Source organism: Bubalus bubalis, chromosome 16 (genome assembly GCF_019923935.1).
Source record: "Bubalus bubalis isolate 160015118507 breed Murrah chromosome 16, NDDB_SH_1, whole genome shotgun sequence".
Taxonomy (NCBI): domain Eukaryota; kingdom Metazoa; phylum Chordata; class Mammalia; order Artiodactyla; family Bovidae; genus Bubalus; species Bubalus bubalis.
The window spans coordinates 2308861-2329542 of NC_059172.1; the positions used below are offsets into that span (position 1 = coordinate 2308861).

Consider the following 20682-nt stretch of genomic DNA (forward strand, 5'->3'; position numbering starts at 1 on the left):
GGCTTTAATTCAAAATGACATGACTTCAAATACCAGCTCTGCTACTTGCTAGATTTATGGCCTTCTTTGTGTAACTCCTTGTGAGCAAGCTTCAGTTTCCCCATATGTGAAGTGGGGATAGATAATACGTCACAGGGTTGGGTGATAAATCGGTGGAGGTATAGTATGCGTGTACATTTCAGGTGCCTTGAAAATTGAAAGTACTCAGTAGTTTCTAATTATCATTGTTTAATTCATTATTTAAGTTTGTGCATCTGCTTATATAGTATTGATGATGCATATGAGAGATGCACCTTAAATTAAGATGAAACAAATTATTACAAGTAACACAGTGATCAATGGTGCTCTCTAAGTTATAACAGAAAGGCAGTGTCTATAGAGGAGTTTTTGAAGACTTCATAGAAGCTTTGACATTCATGTTATTCTTTGAAGAACAAATTTGATTTGTACTAAGGGTACTAAGCTGAGCACTGAAGAATTGATGCTTTTGAACTGTGGTGTTGGAGAAGACTCTTGAGAGTCCCTTGGACTGCAAGGAGATCCAACCAGTCCATTATAAAGGAGATCAGCCTTGGGTGTTCATTGGAAGGACTGATGCTAAAGGTGAAACTTCAATACTTTGGCCACCTCATGAGAAGAGTTGACTCATTGGAAAAGACCCTGATGCTGAGAAGGAGGAGAAGGGGACGACAGAGGATGAGATGGCTGGATGGCATCACCGACTCGGTGGACCTGAGTCTGAGTGAACTCTGGGAGTTGGTGATGGACAGGGAGGCCTGGAGTGCTGAAATTCATGGGGTTGCAAAGAGTCAGACACGACTGAGTGACTGAACTGAACTGAAGAGTACAGAGTATCTTGTTCAATTTTTAATTGTGCCCTGAACACCCAATATGTGGTGATCCAATCCCCCACCCCAAAAAAATCTTTCAAAGAGATTGCTAAAAAGCAAATACATGATTTAAAGACCTTTTATAATTCTATTTTATCAGCGGTGGTTTAGTTGCTAAGTCATGTCAAGCTCTTGCGACCTAATAGACAGAAGAGCCTGACAGGCTACAGTCCATGGGAATCTCCAGGCAAGAATACTGGAGTGGGTTGCTATTTCCTTCTCCAGGGGATATTCCCAACCCAGGAATCGAACTTGTGGCTCTTGCATTGTAGACAGTTTGTTTACCAACTGAGCTACAAGGGAAGATTTGCATATAATAATAGGCAAATTGGTAGCTACGATTCAGGGTCTGCAGAGGTGAAGAAACCCCAATACAAGTGTCTCCCTGCAAAAGTCAGGGTCCCTGGTGCTTGCCCACCTCAATATGCTAACTAGACATACTCAGCTCTGGGGCAGGGTTTTCCTTCACCGCCAAGAGGATCTGGCCTGCAGGCGTAACTTCGGAGGGGCTGTCTCTAACGCCCGTGTCAACTGCGTCCCTCTCGTCCCGAGGTCAGCTCTGGACTCTTGCTGCTTCGACAAGAAGCCACCGTCCTTCTCCAAAGCCCGGCGGGAACGTTCCCGGAGCCTCCTGGACTGCTGGGCTTCCTCTCTCAGGTCAGGCACCTGCTGCAGGGCGTTCTGGAGCTGCTGGACGGCCACATGGCTCTGGGCGAGGTCCTGAACCAGCTCGGAACACGGGACATCAAGGAGCGTCTGCAGCTCTTCCTCCGGCAGCAGGGTAAAGCTGGATACAGGCCTTCCATCAGTGGCCTGGCCACGTTCTTCCACTCCGACCCTGCCCCACCGTCTGTTTCATCTCTGTCCAAGGACTCCTGGGTGAGCCAAGCTGTCCCTGCATCTGAACTGTGTGTCCCCCACTGGTTCCCAGCTGATGTCACAAACTTAGCATTGGCGGGAAGACACAGGAAGTAATCACCGCCATCGGCTCGGGCGCCATCCTCTGCTAGGACCGGGGTGACGGGGTCCCGGGAACTCATCGATGGCCGGAACATCACGCGCCTTGCTCCTCATCTCCTCGAGGCAGGAGACCGCCGCGCCCCGCTGTTCCCGGTGGTTGTTGCTGCACAGCAGACGCTGCTTTAGAGCCCAGATCTCGCCGGGTTCCGGAGCTGCAGGGCCGCTTTGTGTGAACACAAGACTGTGTTTGCAACTACTTTTTTTTCTCCCCTGTAGGAAAGTGCTGACTTAAGACACTCCTTCAGTTTGTTGAGAAGATGGTAAAAAAAAAAAAAAAAAAAAGAAAGAAAGAAATGCTTTCAGCACGTTTCCGGCCCCTCGCTAGATGTAGGGGCAAATGATATGAGTATTGATTAGTGTAAGTGAGAACGAGGAAGGTGCCTCCCCTGGATGATGACGCCTCCCACGGCCTCCCTACCACACCAGCAGGAGTGAACAGGGAGTGGGGACCTGCGGTTTCCGTCAAGACCTCCACCCTCCCCTCCACCCTCCAACCTCATGGCCCGGCTGTCACCCTCTACCTAGAGACCTGAGAACTGACTGATCTCATTAGTCTCTCTTTTGGCGTGTCACTCACCATGAAGACAAGGAATCTCAGGTCAGCCCTCAATGGCTGTTGAATAAAGTCCACATCTCTTCATACCCCTGTTTCTAAGCCCAACAGCCACTCCTGCCCAACTCCTGAAATCATTCTACTCTTCCTTCTGGGATTGACAGCCGGTCTTGAGCATAGCCAGAAACTCTCCTCTGGAAATTCCCTTAACCTACCGTCCAGCTGAAATCTGTGTCCTGGGACAGGGCTTCCCTAGCGACCAACTCAGTGGTGACATTCTCTCTCCCTTTTCTTCTTAGTGCTGTACTGTTCCATGATCTTGACTTTACAACATTATCATACTCTGATTTTTTCCCCCAAACCTCTTCATTTAGTTTTTAGTGGCCTTTTCTAGTTTTGTGGGTTTAATAGGATAGTTTTAGGAACAGTTCAACAGTTAGTCACTCAGTTGTATCTGACTCTTTGTGACCCCATCGTCTATAGAGTCCATGGATTTCTCCAGGCCAGAATACTGGAGTGGGTAGCCTTTCCCTTCTCCAGGGGATCTTCCCAATCCAGGAATCGAACCCAGGTCTCCCAAATTGCAGGCGGATTTTTTACCAGCTGAGCCACAAGGGAAGCCCAAGAAGACAGGATTGGGTAGCCTATCCCTTCTCCACCGGATCTTCCCAGTGCAGGAATCAAATCAGGGTCTCCTGTATTGCAGGCAGATTCTTTACCAGCTGAGCTATTAGGGAAGCACTTAATATGATGTGTGAAGTTTAAGCCATTAGCCAATTGCCAAAATATTTCAAATTAATAAAATCTGATTCAACGGGTCCAATTGTTTATGCAACCCTTCTAAACCAAAAGGAATCTCAAACTCACTATGACACATCTGAAATCATCTTTCTTATTCTTTCTAGAAAATCGGTTTCTTCTACACCATTCCCTCTGTTGCTGTACAAAAAAATGGAGTCATCATTGTTTCCCCTTTCTCTGATGTCTTACATTCAATACATCATGAAATCCATCCAACTCTATTTTGAAATATATCTAGAACTGGGTCCTTTTTCATTTTCTCTTTCACTACCTGCCTGCTCCAAGCCATCAGCTTCTGTTACATAGATCACGAGATTAATGCAAAGAAAAATGAAATTGGTGATATCATAGTGTATTAGACCTCATTCTCACATGTACGTTTTTGTTAACCTTGCCTTCATTTTGAGTCCTTAGAGAGATTCAGTCACTACCTTCTAACAGTAAGAATATCTTCATTGATTGTATTCTGTTAAGTGCCAGGCAATATTGTTATATCCATTTTACAGATGGATAAAATGAGGCTAAGACACCCTAGTTAGTACACAATGTCAATCAGAAAAAAAATGAATTCTTACTTGGTATAGCTGTAACATCCTCTATCTAAGTATGAAAAATTGGAGGAAGACATAAATGGAATATGACAGTGGAAGAAACTTGGGGCAGAAGCAAGTGGAATGCATGAGGATGCAGGACATTTGATTTTCTAGTCATCTGGAATTCCTCTAATCCACTTCTCAAATCAATGCAGAGACCAATTGTCAGTAATGCCTAAGGTGGATGTCGGGAGCCACGTTAGGCATTACTGACAACCAATAACTCTGTCCTAACATTAATGTATACAATTCTACAGTGCCAGTTTGTATTATCTCTCCAGTTTGACAGTGAGTTCAAGGGACAATGGGTGGACAAATGATATCAAGTAATACCCAATGTCTGTCATCTAGTATGGGATGGAGCAGGAATGTGCATCCAGCTGTCTCTATTCTGAACTCACACATTTAACTTTTACTCCCTACATGTCTTTATTGCTTGTACAGGATTTACTACAGTATCCACTGTATTAAATGACATAATCTATGTATCCTATTATCTTTTGAGAAAATGAAAGCCTAGAACACGATATTCTAAACTATGATTTAGTAGAGTATAATACTGCTCAATACAATAGCAGTAATTGAAATGACATGAAGTAATTTACAGGGACCTATATTATTTCATAAATAGCCTGTCAGTGTTTAAAAATTTGAATTGTGATGCTAACACATCTAATTTAATAACAAATCCTGTGATTTTCCATAAGTTGCCTTTTGTCTATGAACTTTAATTTTGGTAATTTAAATAGAAGAATAGATAATTAAGATAGAAGATACGATTGTTTTAGCTCCAAAATCCTTTAAGCTAGAATACTCTATTTTTCACCAATATTTAAAAATTGCAGTTTGTTGTTACACCCATGTGAAATTCAAAGAATTCTTATACAAGGTATATATTGGACATAATGATAGCTCTAACTATACTGCTAACAAGCTCCTCTTTTCTCATTGCTATAGGTCATTCACATACTGCACAAATGATCTCCAGGGACAACAGTACAGTCGTGATTGAGTTCATTCTTGCCGGGATAACTGATGACCCACAACTGCAGATCCCACTCTTTCTAGTGTTCACACTCATCTACCTCCTCACTCTGGTTGGGAACCTGGGGGTGATCACGCTGATCCTGCTGGACTCTCGTCTCCACACTCCCATGTACTTCTTCCTTAGCAACCTCGCTCTGGTGGACTTTGGTTACTCCACAGCCATCACTCCCAAAGTGATGGCTGGATTCCTCACAGGAGACAAGGTCATTTCCTACAATGCTTGTGTTGCTCAGCTTTTCTTTTTTGGTGGCTTTCTCTCTGTGGAAACTTTTCTCTTGGCCTTAATGGCCTATGACCGTCATGCAGCAGTGTGTAAACCACTTCATTACACCAACATCATGACACCAAGGGTGTGTGCCTGGATTGTCATAGGGTCTTATGTCTTTGGTTTCCTAGAAGTCTCTGTGCACACTTGGAACATATTCAGTCTCTCTTTCTGCAGATCCAATGTGATTGATCACTTTTTCTGTGATGCTACTCCTCTCCTGGCTCTCTCATGCTCAGAAAGCAACAGAAGTGAGATAGTTTTATTTCTTTTGGTTGGCTTCAATGTCCTCTCGTCTAACTTGGTCATCCTGGTCTCCTATCTGTTTATCTTTCTCACCATTCTGAGGATGCACTCATCTGAAGGACATCAGAAGGCCTTTTCCACCTGTGCTTCCCACCTCACTGCTGTGTCCATCTTCTATGGGACAGGTTCCTTCATGTACTTTGAGCCCGGCTCCCACCATTCCATGAGCACAGACAAAATGGCGTCTGTGTTCTACGCCATAGTCATCCCCGTGCTGAATCCGCTGATCTATAGTCTGAGGAACAAAGAGGTCAAGAGGGCACTAAAAAAGGCTGTGGGGAAGGCAAAGTCTTCTCTAAGATTCAAAATTTAATTAAGTAGAAACACATCTCATACATTGCAATCAAGCTAGGGAAAATATTGACTTGGTAGACCAATAGTTTCATAAATTTTTGATATACTTCCTCAAATCCATTGTATGTATGACTTGATGTACATTTGATGTACTTCCTCAAATGCATTTTATGTAATCCAGTACATGATGCAAATGGCTTATATATATGATATCTCAGGAAAAATATTTAGAAAGTATCAACCTGAACTCAGTTATCTTATATAAAATTTCTCCTTAATTGCATTTCATTATTTCACATGATCAGCCCCACTCTCATTTCATTCAATGTATATTGAATAAATGCCCCAAAAAACATCATTTATGTAATCATGTAAGTTACACATTCATGAATGGGCAAAAAATGAGTTTAGTATAAATGAGATTAAGCTATTATTATATATTTATAATGCACAAGTGCGAGCAGCTATGACGGTGCACAAGTGTGGCCGATAGGAGCTACCCCATGTCCAAGGTCAGGGGCAGAGGCCGAGAGTGCCAGGCTGCGACGGCGCAGGAGCAGCCAAGAGGAGCTACCCTATCGCGGCAGCTGGGTAGAGCAACCCCACTCCAACGAGCAGTGGCTGTGCAGGCACAGGAGGGCCTAGAGGAGCTACTCCACATTCAAGGTCAGGAGGGGTGGCAGTGAGGAGATACCCCTCATCCAAAGTAAGGAGCAGTGGCTGCGCTTTGCTGGAGCAGCCATGAAGAGATACCCCACGTCCAAGGTAACAGAAACCCAAGTAAGATGGTAGGTGTGGCAAGAGGGCATCAGAGGGCAGACACACTAAAACCGTACTCACAGAAAACTCGTCAATCTAATCACACTAGGACCACTGCCTTGTCTAACTCAATGAAACTAAGCCATGCCCGTGGGGCAACCCAAGATGGGCGGGTCATGGTGGAGAGGTCTGACAGAATGTGGTCCACTGGAGAAGGGAATGGCAAACCACTTCAGTATTCTTGCCTTGAGAACCCTATGAACAGTATGAAAAGGCAAAATGATAGGATACTGAAAGAGGAACTCCCCAGGTCAGTAGGTGCCCAATATGCTACTGGAGATCAGTGGAGAAATAACTCCAGAAAGAATGAAGGGATGGAGCCAAAGCAAAAACAATACCCAATTGTGGATGTTACTGGTTATAGAAGCAAGGTCCGATGCTGTAAAGAGCAATATTGCCTACGAACCTGGAATGTTAGGTCCATGAATCAAGGCAAATTGGAAGTGGTCAAACAGGAGATGGTAAGAGTGAACGTCGACATTCTAGCAATCAGTGAACTAAAATGGACTGGAATGGGCAAATTTAACTCAGATGACCATTATATCTATTACTCAGGGCAGGAATCCCTTAGAAGAAATAGAGTAGCCACCATGGTCAACAAAAGAGTCCAAAATGCAGTACTTGGATGCAATCTCAAAAATGACAGAATGGTCTCTGTTCATTTCCAAGGCAAACCATTCAATATCACTGTAATCCAAGTCTATGCCCCAACCAGTAACTCTGAAGAAGCTGAAGTTGAATGGTTCTATGAAGACTTACAAGACCTTTTAGAACTAACACCCACAAAAGATGTCCTTTTCATTATAGGGGACTGGAATGCAAAAGTAGGAAGTCAAGAAACACCTGGAGTAACAGGCAAATTGGGCCTTGGAATATGGAATGAAGCAGGGCAAAGACTAATAGAGTTTTGCCAAGAAAATGCACTGGTCATAGCAAACACCCTCTTCTAACACAAGAGAAGACTCTACACATGGACATCACCAGATGGCCAACATTGAAATCAGACTGATTATATTTTTGCAGCCAAAGATAGAGAAGCTCTATACAGCCAGCAAAAACAAGACCAAGAGCTCACTGTGGCTCAGATCATGAACTCCTTATTGCCAAATTCAGACTTAAATTGAAGAAAGTAGAGAAAACCACTAGACCATTCAGTTATGACCTAAATCATATCCCATATGATTATACAGTGGAAGTGAGAAATAGATTTAAGGGCCTAGATCTGATAGATAGAGTGCCTGATGAACTATGGAATGAGGTTCATGACATTGTACAGGAGACAGGGATCAAGACCATCCCCATGGAAAAGAAATGCAAAAAAGCTAAATGGTTGTCTAGGGAGGACTTACAAATAGCTGTGAAAAGAAGAGAAGCGAAAAGCAAAGGAGAAAAGGAAAGATATAAACATCTGAATGCAGAGTTCCAAAGAATAGCAAGAAGAGATAAGAAAGCCGTCCTCAGTGATTAATGCAAAGAAATAGAGGGAAAAAACAGAGGGAAATACTAGAGATGTCTTCAAGAAAATTAGAGATACCAAGGGAACATTTCATGCAAAGATGGGCTTGATAAATGACAGAAATGGGATGGACCTAACAGAAGCAGAAGATATTAAGAAGAGGTGGCAAGAATACACAGAAGAATTGTACAAAAAATATTTTCACGACCAAGATAATCACGAAGGTGTGATCACTGACTTAGAGCCAGACATCCTGGAGTGTGAAGTCAAGTGGGCCTTAGAAAGCATCACTACGAACAAAGCTAGTGGAGGTGATAGAATTCCAGTTGAGCTAGTCCAAATCCTGAAAGATGATTCTGTGAAAGTGTTGTACCCAATATGCCAGTAAATTTGGAAAACTCAGCAGTGGCCACAGGACTGGAAAAGGTCAGTTTTCATTCCAATCCCAAAGAAAGGTAATGCCAAAGAATGCTCAAACTACCACACAATTGCACTCATCTCACACACTAGTAAACTAATGCTCAAAATTCTCCAGGCCAGGCCTCAGCAATACGTGAACCATGAACTTCCAGATGTCCAAGCTGGTTTTAGAAAAGGCAGAGGAACCGGAGATCAAATTGCCAAAATCTTCTGGATCATCGAAAAATCAAGAGAGTTCCAGAAAAACATCTATTTCTGCTTCATTGACTATGACAAGGCCTTTGACTGTGTGGATCAGAATAAACTGTGGAAAATTCTGAAAGAGATGGGCACAGCAGACCACCTGACCTGCCTCTTGACAAACCTATATGCAGGTCAGGAAGCAACAGGTAGAACTGGGCATGAAACAACAGACTGGTTCCAAACAGGAAAAGGAGTACATCAAGGCTGTATATTGTCATCCTGCTTATTTAACTCATATGCAGAGTACATCATGAGAAACGCTGGACTGGAAGAAACACAAGCTGGAATCAAGATTGCCAGAAGAAATATCAATCACCTCAGATATGCAGATGACACCACCCTTATGGCAGAAAGTGAAGAGGAACTCAAAAGCCTCTTGATGAGAGTGAAAGAGGAGAGTGAAAAAGTTGGCTTAAAGCTCAACATTCAGAAAACGAAGATCATGGCATCCGGTCCCATCACTTCATGGGAAATAGATGGGGAAACAGTGGAAACAGCGTCAGACTTAATTTTTCTGGGCTCCAAAATCACTGTAGATGGTGACTGCAGCCATGAAATTAAAAGACCCTTACTCCTTGGAAGAAAAGCTATGACTAACCTTATCTAGGTCATATGCTATCGGCATATTGAAAAGCAGAGACATTACTTTGCCAGCAAAGGTCCGTCTGGTCATATGCTATCTGCATATTGAAAAGCAGAGACATTACTTTGCCAACAAAGGTCCGTCTAGTCAAGGCTATGGTTTTTCCTGTGGTCATGTATGGATGTGAGAGTTGGACTGTGAAGAAAGCTGAGGGCTAAAGAATTGATGCTTTTGAACTGTGGTGTTGGATAAGACTCTTGAGAGTCCCTTGGACTGCAAGGAGATCCAACCAGTCCATTCTGAAGGAGATCAGCCCTGGGATTTCTTTGGAAGGAATGATGCTAAAGCTGAAACTCCAGTACTTTGGCCACATCATGAGAAGAGTTGACTCATTGGAAAAGACCCTGATGCTGGGAAGGATTGGGGGCAGGAGGAGAAGGAGATGACAGAGGATGAGATGGCTGGATGGCATCACCGACTCAATGGACGTGAGTTTGAGTGAACTCCAAGAGTTGGTGATAGACAGGGAGGCCTGGCATGCTGCAATTCACGGGGTCGCAAAAAGTCAGACACAACTGAGCAACTGAACTGAATTTAATAAATTGATGATTTTGGTGTGTGATGAAACATTCTGAAATGTAAGCTTAGAACCAAATATCCTGGCTATAGTTTTATTGCTTAATGTTTTGTTTTCATTTTTGTCCTGTTTCATTGATAAAAAAAAATATCATTATATGGTCATCTTTATTAGCTCAGTTTCATATTCATTGACTCACTGTCCAGAATTTACATCTTCCTCTGACAAGGAAGGCTTCTCTTATGGCTCAGATGGAAAGAATCTGCCTGTAGCTCAGGAGACCTGGGTTCAATACTTAGGTCAGGAAGATCCACTGGAGAAGGAAATGGCTACCCACTCCAATATTCTTTCCTGAAGAATTCCATGGACAGAGGAGACTGTTGAAGTACAGTGTATTGAGTCGCAAAGAGTTGGACACTACTGACTAACACTTTCACTGTCATGACAATTTTAATTAAAAAGTAGACCAAGAAAAATTAGACCTAAAAATTTGTCTTAGAATATAAGAAAAAAATAGACTTCACTGTAGCTCAAAGGGTGAAGAATATGCCTGCCTGCGAGGCAGGAGGCCAGGGTTCGACCCCTGCATTGGGAAACTCCTCTGGAGAATGGAAAGGCAATCCACTCCAGTACTCTTTCCTGGAGAATTCCATGGACAGAGAAGCCTGGCGGGCTACAGTCCGTGGGGTCGCAAAGAGTCAGACATGACTGAGCGACAAACACAGTCCACAGTGCACAGTCCATAAGACAAGAGAAATAATAATAAAGGCATATTTTAGTTTATGGAAATAAAAATAACATTTCATTTTAAAATAAGACAACTCTGTCATCAGGTATTCAGTTTAGGACACATTTTATTTCCCTTCCTTCATGCATACAGTCAGGCTGCCTACTTAGAGACTGGCATTTAAGCTCAATGTAGAAGTTGACCTGATTGGTCCTTGTCAGTCTCTGAATAACCTAGTCTATGTCTCAATTTTCAGATGTTAGAAGACTACAAGTCATTCTGTGTTATGATAACAATTATGAAGACATCTTTTGAGCAATGTGAAGATTTAACACCATGATCAGGTAAGATTTATTTCAATTATTTCACATGAATTGTTCACCATCCAGAAATCAATCAATGTGGTAGAGCACATTAACAAATGAAAGGTAAAAGTCACATGATAATCTCACGGATGCAAAGGTCATGGGTATTTTGAAAGTAATTGCATTATACATAGATTTATTTGGGTAGTATAGCAATGTCAAGAAAAAGCATTTGACAAAATTCAGTCCATTCATGATATAAAAATGTCATTAAAGTGGGTATAAAGGGAACATATCTCAACATGTAAAGGCCATTTTATGACAGACTGACACCAACTTACTACTCAACAGCAAAAATCTGAAGGCCTTCCAAGTCAATTTAAATTATTAACATGCTGTCTTACGGGCCTCCTATTAGTCCAGTTTTTCTAGCCATCTAAGGGGATCATCTTCCTGGTGTTGGACCCCCAGACTGGGGCACCTAACATGCGGCTCCAACCACTTACTCCCCAGGGAGGATCTTTGCCCTGTAATCCCCTCTTCTGTGGCCCTTTCCAGGGGCACAGGTCCTAACCTGTTTGTTTCACTTGCTACAAAAGTTTTCTTCCTACACACGAAGAAATGTCCTTGCAGATGTGATAGGAGTGTACGGTTGTTATCCGACATGCATTTTTATCACACGCTCTCGTTTCACTTACAGAAACCTTTAGAGTCACTTGTGGAAGATGTCAGTAATACTAAGTGTAAGAATGAGAAGGCATGGTCTCTCTTTACCACTTAGAAATGAATTACTTGGAAAACCACTCGACCCTTATATGACTGTAAGACATCTGAGAAATATAGTTTCATCCAAAGGTATGAAATATGCATAAAAGGGAAGCAAGATTAGTATTGGGTTAGAATAAAGCTGGAATACTTGCCATTTGCTAGATTTTACTCCAATCGGGCTAAGATTTCCAAATTCAAGGGACACAATAGACACAAAAAGCTATTTACTTCCAAAGGGAAAGAAAAAATATCCCATAGCATTTATGGAAGTAATGTCTGAGGCTTTGCAGTTCGATGCCCCAGCCTGTGTTTTCCTTCCTGCTCTGATGTCCACATCAGCTGCTTCCAAGTTAATAGTATCTTTTTATTTTTGAAAACAGATGGGTATACTGTAGAAGAAATACCAACTCATACACCCTTGACTTTGCTTAGCTAGTTTCCTAAGTACTTGGTCCCCACAGGTAAGATTTTCATTAAAATATTTGGTACATGAGGCATGGACCTGTGGATGGATCACAGGAGAATTTGTTCCTGAAATCTTCATGTCAGACTAACCCCCATCAAGACATTTGTCATCTGACCCTAAAGCCCCTGTGTGTGTGTTACTTGTTCAGTGTTCAACTCTTCAAGACGCCATGGACTGTAGACCACCAGAATCCTGTGTCCAGTATTCTCTCCAGGCAAGAATACTGGAGTGGGTTTCCATTTCCTTCTCCAGAGATCTTCCCAACAACAGGGATTGAATCCAGGTCTCCTGCATTGCAGGCAGATATTTTACTTTCTGAGCTATTAGGGAAGCCCCTTAAGTCCCAACCTGATTTACTGAAACTCACTAGAGTGAGAATAACCTGGGGCCCCGGGCACCTTGTTCACTTGATTTCATTTTATTACAAGGGGGTTTCAGTGCTGGAGGCCTTTTCCTTCACAGTCACATTGCTGCAATATGTAAGTCAGAATGACTTGGATAGCACTCTCTGACAACAAGAGGAGTCTTTTATGTGGACTGAGTGATTTACTAAGCATTTCACATCCTCCATCTTACTTCATCACCAAACCACTCTATGAAACATCAGGGGTGGGAATCACTAATTCCATTTAAAAAATACAGAAAGTGAGGCTAAGGGTAGTGAAGGATTTCACTTTTGTTCCCATCTGAAATGAGAAATCTAGAAGTGAGGGTTTTTGAGGTTTAATGTGTAGGGCCAAGGAATCCACTTATGATCCAACAAGTATATTCAAATTAATGAGATAAGATAATTCAAAAGGTACAATCTTGTAGTTATAAAGTAAATAAATCATGGGAGCTACAGTGTACAGCATATTGACTATAGTTCATATGCCTTTATTGCATATTTGAAAGTTATTAAGTGAGCAGATCTTAAAATTCCTCATCACAGGGGAGAAAATTGTAATAACTATGTATTGGAATGGATGCTACCTAGACTTACTGTGATGATCATATTGCAATGCATACAAGTATCAAGTCATTATGTTGTACATCTGAAACTGATATAATATGTCAATTTCCCTCTATTTAAAAGAGGTAATTTAAGAGCATACAAAGTGGAAACCCTAACCTGCTTTTCCTATTAAGTTTTCATCTAACCTCATCTTGTAATCTGGTTGGGGATTATAGTGCTGTGACGGAGAAGGCAATGGCATCCCACTCCAGTACTCTTGCCTGGAAAATCCCATGGATGGAGGAGCCTGGTAGGCTGCAGTCCATGGGGTTGCTAAGAGTCGGACACGACTGAGCGACTTCACTTTCACTTTTCACTTTCATGCATTGGAGGAGGACATGGCAACCCACTCCAGTGTTCTTGCCTGGAGAATTCCAGGGCCGGAGGAACCTGGTGGGCTGCCATCTATGGGGTCGCACAGAGTCAGATACGACTGAAGCGACTTAGCAGCAGCAGTAGAGTGCTGTGACTTGAGTAGAAAAAAATTAGTAGAAAAGGAATTGGGATTGCATCCTGGAGTAGCTTTGGAAAATATTGACCATTGCTTTGCATATTTAAGCCATCTAGTCGTCTTTTTAACAGTTAGAAAACAACAAGTGTTTTATATTATCACACGTTGGATACCTAAATATATTCATTTCAATATATTTTAGTTTAAAAAGGAAATTGTTGTACTTTGACACTTAAATTAATAACTGATACAGTGGGTTGAAATCTCCCTCTTGTTTTCTATTCAACACACCAATTTTTTATTTCATTTTTTTCTTTCCTTTTGACTAAAGTTATCTCAGACTAAGTAGCTAATCTTCCTTTTTTGTCCTCTATTATTGCAACCTTTGTCCTTCACTTATTAAGTTGTACCTTAATATTTTAAATTTTCTTCATTATGAAAAAAACTGTATAACATTTTTATTCTTACTGATTCTCACCCCTATGTTTTTATTGTCAAATATTTTAACTTTACATACAATTAAAACTTTAGAAGATTTTTTCAACAGTATTTAAAGCACTTGATATATTTATTTGTGTTATCACCATATTAGCTTTTCCAGTATTTTTCTAATTTTTCTCTATTTTCAATTCTGACCACAATGCAGTAAAATCAGATCTCAATTACAGGAGAAAAACTGTTAAAAATTCCAACATATGGAGGCTGAACAACACGCTGCTGAATAACCAACAAATCACAGAAGAAATCAGGAAAGAAATCCAAATATACATAGAAACAAATGAAAATGAAAACACAACAACCCAAATCCTATGGGACACTGTAAAAGCAGTGCTAAGGGGAAGGTTCATAACAATACAGGCATACCTCAAGAAACAAGAAAAAAGTCCAATAAATAACCTAACTCTACACCTAAAGCAACTAGAAAAGGAAGAAATGAAGAACCCCAGGGTTAGTAGAAGGAAAGAAATCTTAAAAATTAGGGCAGAAATAAATGCAAAACAAACAAAAGAGACCATAGCAAAAACCAACAAAGCCAAAAGCTGGTTCTTTGAAAGGATAAATAAAATTGACAAACCATTAGCCAGACTCATCAAGAAACAAAGGGAGAAAAATCAAATCAATAAAATTAGAAATGAAAATGGAGAGATCACAACAGACAACACAGAAATACAAAGGATCATAAGAGACTACTATCAGCAATTATATGCCAATAAAATGGACAAGGTGGAAGAAATGGACAAATTCTTAGAAACGTACAACTTTCCAAAATTGAACCAGGAAAAAATAAAAAATCTTACAGACCCGTCACAAGCACGGAAATTGAAACTGTAATCAGAAATCTTCTAGCAAATGAAAGCCGAGGTCCAGATGGCTTCACAGCTGAATTCTACCAAAAATTTAGAGAAGACCTAATACCTATCCTACTCAAACTCTTCCAGAAAATTGCAGAAGGTAAACTTCCAAACTCATTCTACGAGGCCACCATCACCCTAATACCAAAACCTGACAAAGATGCCACACAAAAAAAAGAAAACTACAGGCCAATATCACTGATGAACATAGATGCAAAAATCCTTAACAAAATTCTAGCAATCAGAATCCAACAACACATTAAAAAGATCATATACAATGACCAAGTGGGCTTTATCCCAGGGATGCAAGGATTTTTCAATATCCGCAAATCATTTTCCTAGAAGAACCTCCTTCAATATTTCTGTCAGGATAGACCTATAGGCAATTGGATCATTCCAGTCAATCTTGAATTGGTTGCTTATGCTGAGAAATCTGCAGTCAGTCTTACTGTAGCTCTTATGAAAATAACGTTTAGTTTTCTTCTCTGTCCGCTTTTCATATTTACTTTTGGACTTTCATTGAAAATATGATGGTGAATCTGAGGAACACGGGAGTATTTTGAATGATATTGCTACATATATTCTCAAACTTCTGCTATATAAAATGTATAGGAGTTCCTTTAAAAGTAGGTCCAGAATTAAATAAAGTTGGGAAAACGTTGGATTTGTCAAATCTAAACTTAACTTTAGAATCACAGATAAGTAAATACCCATGAAAGTGTTACACAGCATACTACAAATATTTGAAAAAATATTACCATGTTGAAGAAATAGATTCCCATGGGTCAATTTTTGGGCAAGAAGTCTTATTGTGATTCACTTCTACCATATACCAGTTGTTCTGTACTGTGTATGAACACCTTTCTTAGCAGAATAACGTAAAGTTTAAATGTCATACTTAGGATTTCTGTAGCCTGATTTCTCACATGTACCTGCTGTCTGTTTTTGGCAAGTTATTTAACTTCTCAAATGTGTTTCTTTTTCTTATTTTTAAAAGATGATAGTAATAATGTCTCTCTGGAAGTTTTTGTGAGTATTGTATTAGATTGAGCCGGGCATATAATATATGCTCAGCAGTCATATATATTTCATGCAAATAACATACAATCTACATTATATATATGAAAGTGGAAGTCACTCAGTCGTGTCCAGCTCCAAGACCCCATGGACTATACAGTCCATGGAATTCTCCAGACCAGAATACTGGAGTGGGTACCTGTTCCCTTCTCCAGGGATCTTCCCAACCCAGGGATCGAACACAGGTCTCCTGCATTGCAGGCAGATTCTTTACCATCTGAGCCATAAGGGAAGCCCAAGAATACTGGAGTGAGTAGCCTATCCCTTCTCCAGTGGATGTTCCCAACCCCGGGACTGAATCCAGGTCTCCTGCATTGCAGGCAAATTCTTTACCAGCTAAGCCAAAAGGGAGCTCATATTTTATATACATTATATACATATATATGTATACACACACACACACAAATATACTATTAATGAAGACAACATTACAGTCATTCTAAATGCTAATAACAACTGACTTGTAATTTTCTGACCATAATCATCACTTTTTATTTGTAGCATAATAATTTGTATGCATGTTTTATATTAAATTTTAAAGCATAAGCTTCTAGGTTTTCTGGGGAAAAAAGGATTTAATATGTTGTGCATTGTTAAGGGAGACTTAATAAAAGAATAACAATAAGCAATAATAATATTTTTGAGTGATTATCACTTTAGGCACTGTAATGAGATTATATATAAAAGTTGCCTTCCAAGTGTATTATGATACAATGATGTGAGCAGTAGTATCATGCCTATGCTACACATGTTTAGAGTTTCCTAGTACAAAATGGGGAATCTGGTACTTATATGTCTGCCTGAACTTTATATGCTCATCTCTCTCACACTATATAGATGTTGCCAACCATGGACTTAGAGGAAAGATTCTAATGCATTTCTAGTAATAAGAGTAGCAGCTGTTTCTTCCAGGATGAGAACAGTAAAGAACAGACACTGGTAGTCAAAGATGGTCTCAATCCTCTGGTGTATGAGCATTCCACTCAGTCATGCCTCCGTAGTGCAGACATTACTCAAATTGTTACCAAGTCTAAGCTTGCTCTGCTCAATGCATGACAGGCCAATGAATTGGAGAATGAATTACAGGCCAATGAATCAGAGGCAGTTTGGGTGACTGAGAAGATACAGACTAATGTCTCAAAATATCCATTTTATGGGGTCTGGATGCCAGGTTCTTTTATGGATCAAACAAAGTGAAAATTCCATTAATCTTGCAAATATATCCAAGTGTGGCAAGCCTCAGGCAGAGGATGTGTTAATTTCTCCCTTCCTGGCATCTCCAGATGGACAAGGGTCTGAACAAAGGCTCTTTAGATCAACAGTCGGGCAGAGGAGCAGGATTCTCTGAGGTGGGCCTTTATGTATGATTTTAGCAACTGAAACAACTAAAAGCAAGTCAAAGAAACAGAATCAGAGCTGATTTTTCCCCTGCAACAAGAAAAATTATCACAAGGAAAATTCTAGGAATTAGTGCACTGGGGCTTTTAAAACTGATAGGCTGTAAGAAATAGATTTTAGGGATGATAGATTCTCCTTGAGAAATACATTATGGCTTGGCACACAATGATGCATATTTCCAAATTAGTGGGAATAAAATGTACTCCAGTCTGAACCTAGTCGTCAGTCCCAATGGTTTTTGCTTTATGCAGGACAGGATTTCAGTTATTCTTGCCAGTTGTCCACACTGGTCTTATGGTCCACACCAATCATTCCTCCTGATGATTTTGGTCTTTGGGATGGGCATTTTTGTTTGTTTGCATTTGTTTATGAATTTTTGTTCTGAAAATGACATAGAAAACAAACTTTCAAGGGACAAGTCTTGCTAACTGTTCAGTAGACGTTGTGGGTTCTTTAGATTCTGCCAACTTCTTTGACAACTTGAAGACACCATAGCTTTTCACTTTGTTTGGGCAATCCTTCCTATGCACTGGAGAAGGAAATGGCAACCCACTCCAGAATTCTTGCCTGGAGAACTGCAGGGACAGTAGAGCCTGGCGGGCTACAGTCCATGAGGTCGCAGAGTCGGCCACGACTGAGCGACTATCACTCACGCTCACTATGTTACCTCTATCCATCCTTCATGCATTGGCTGAGGTGTTGATTCTCTGAGAAAACCTTCTGCCTGTCATTGAAAGTATGTTTTTATGGGACTTTCCTATAGTGAAGTGAAAGTCTTTCAGTCGTGTCTGACTCTTTGCAACCGCATGAACTATATAGTCCATGGACTTCTCCAGGCCAGAATACTGGAGTGGGTAGCCTTTCCCTTCTCCAGGGGATCTTCCCAGCCCAGAGATTGAACTCAGCTCTCCTGCATTAGAGGTGGATTCTTTACCAGCTGAACCACAAAGGTTCCCTATAGTAGTCAGTGGTTAAAAATCCACCTCACAATTACCTAGCAATGTAGGCAACAGATTCAATCCCTGGTTGGGAAGTAAGATCCCACATGCAGAGGAGCAGCTGAGCCTGCTTGACACAACAAAAGACCCTGCTTCATGCAACGAAGATCCCACCGGCCAACTAAGATCCGACACAGTCAAATAAATGAAGGTTTTCAAAAGTAGATTTTCATTATTCATTCTCATGTGGGCACCTTGTTCTAACTATAATTGTGTATCCTTATTTGTGAGTTTCCTTGATGTTTGTCTTCTCCTATAAACCTGAGCATGTGAGACTATGAATATGGTTGTTTTCCATGGATATTTACATCCATGGTCAGCACTATGCCTAAACTCATCTGGGACCAATAACCAATTGAATGAATGAATGAATCAGATCAGTTGCTCAGTCGTGTCCGACTCTTTGCGACCCCATAAATCGCAGCATGCCAGGCCTCCCTGTCCATCACCAACTCCCGAAGTTCACTCAAACTCACGTCCATCGAGTCAGTGATGCCATCCTGCCATCTCATCCTCTGTCGTCCCCTTCTCCTCCTGCCCCCAATCCCTCCCAGCATCAGAGTCTTTTCCAAAGAGCCAACTCTTCGCATGAGGTGGCCAAAGTATTGGAGTTTCAGCTTTAGCATCATTCCTTCCAAAGAAATCCCAGGGCTGATCTCCTTCAGAATGGACTGGTTGGATCTCCTTGCAGTCCAAGGGACTCTCAAGAGTCTTCTCCAACACCACAGTTCAAAAGCATCAATTCTTCGGCGCTCGGCCTACTTCACAGTCCAACTCTCACATCCATACATGACCACAGGAAAAACCATAGCCTTGACTAGACGAACCTTTGTTGGCAAAGTAATGTCTCTGCTTTTGAATATGCTATCTAGGTTGGTCATAACTTTCCTTCCAAGGAGTAAGCGTCTTTTAATTTCATGGCTGCAGTCACCATCTGCAGTGATTTTGGAGCCCAGGAAAATAAAGTCTGACACTGTTTCCACTGTTTCCCCATCTATTTCCCATGAAGTGATGGGACCCGATGCCATGATCTTCGTTTTCTGAATGTTGAGCTTTAAGCCAACTTTTTCACTCTCCACTTTTACTTTCATCAAGAGGCTTTTGAGTTCCTCTTCACTTTCTGCCACAAGGGTGGTATCATCTGCATATCTGAGGTGATTGATATTTCTCCCGGCAATCTTGATTCCAGCTTGTGTTTCTTCCAGTCCAGCGTTTCTCATGAATGAATGAATAATTCTTATCAATGGTGCAAATGTTTGAGATGAAGTAAGGCATGCAATTCTGTCTGAAATCCATTTGGCTTAATAACAGACTTCTGTCCCTGTTACTCCATGTTTATGCCAATATGCGGCCCTAGAGGTAAGGATGTAACTTGATTTTAGCATCATCAAAGAGAATTAATACAAGTCATGTTAATACACTCATGGTCTCCCTCAGCAACCAGAACTGGATTCCTATGCACAGATTCATCACTTTTTGTCCAGTAGTCTGAGATAAGGCCCTATTGTTGCTCTCATGGGAGCTTTGTCCCCTGAGAGTTCCATGGGTTTATAACTCTCTCTTTCAGTTCCCAATAACCCCATTTGACTTTATATGTAATAGACCAAGTGCCGGAGTTCCTTGAGCATTCATTCATCCATTCCACTAATTGTCAATGGTGTCTATTACCTTCTTTGGCCTTTACCCAGAGTGGGATCTCTCCAAACTGGGGCCCTGCAGTAATGACCAGGGCAAATACCTGCAAATGCTCATGACTTTGATTGTGATGATCACCATTTTCAGGACACTACAGGGATTCTCTTCTGTTCTCATGCCAGCAGTAGTCTTTTAGCAAGAGTGTTGTTTGGGGCTGCCTTTCTAATCTCTCCATTTTATAGATGAACATATAGTGACTTAAAGCAATTAGGTGACTTATCTGAAGGGACAGATCAGCAACTCCTACCATACAGTCATGTTAGCTACTTCTGTGGCATTGCTTTTTTTTCTCATCCTCTCTTGGCTGTAAAGAACTTTTCCCTTTTGATCAAAGACTAAGAAGAACATCTCAGTTGAATGTTTCTCATCTTTTATGAATTGAATTTCTGATTTTAGACTCAATTGTGAAATCAATGAACTTGGTTATTCATTGTTCAGGGAGCCGGGTAAGCCTCCAATCAAATCTACAGTCTGTATATGTTTTCTGAGACAGAGGTAAGCAGGAAAATATATCAAGCCACCCATTTCCCTCCTGATTTAATCATAACTGAATACTGAATGTTTTTGCAGCATATTGGATGTTA

At 41.0% G+C, this 20682-nt stretch overlaps 1 protein-coding gene and 1 pseudogene across 1 annotated transcript; one reads left to right on the forward strand and one right to left on the reverse strand.

Moving 5' to 3' along the window:
• Positions 1-1317: 1317 nt before the first annotated feature.
• LOC102409169 lies at positions 1318-3857 on the reverse strand (annotated as a pseudogene).
• A 977-nt stretch (positions 3858-4834) lies between these two features.
• LOC102409489 (olfactory receptor 5B12-like) lies at positions 4835-5788 on the forward strand. Its single transcript, XM_006056647.1, has one exon. It carries the CDS (start codon positions 4835-4837, stop codon positions 5786-5788), a length of 954 nt encoding a protein of 317 aa, XP_006056709.1.
• The last annotated feature ends 14894 nt before the right edge of the window (positions 5789-20682 follow it).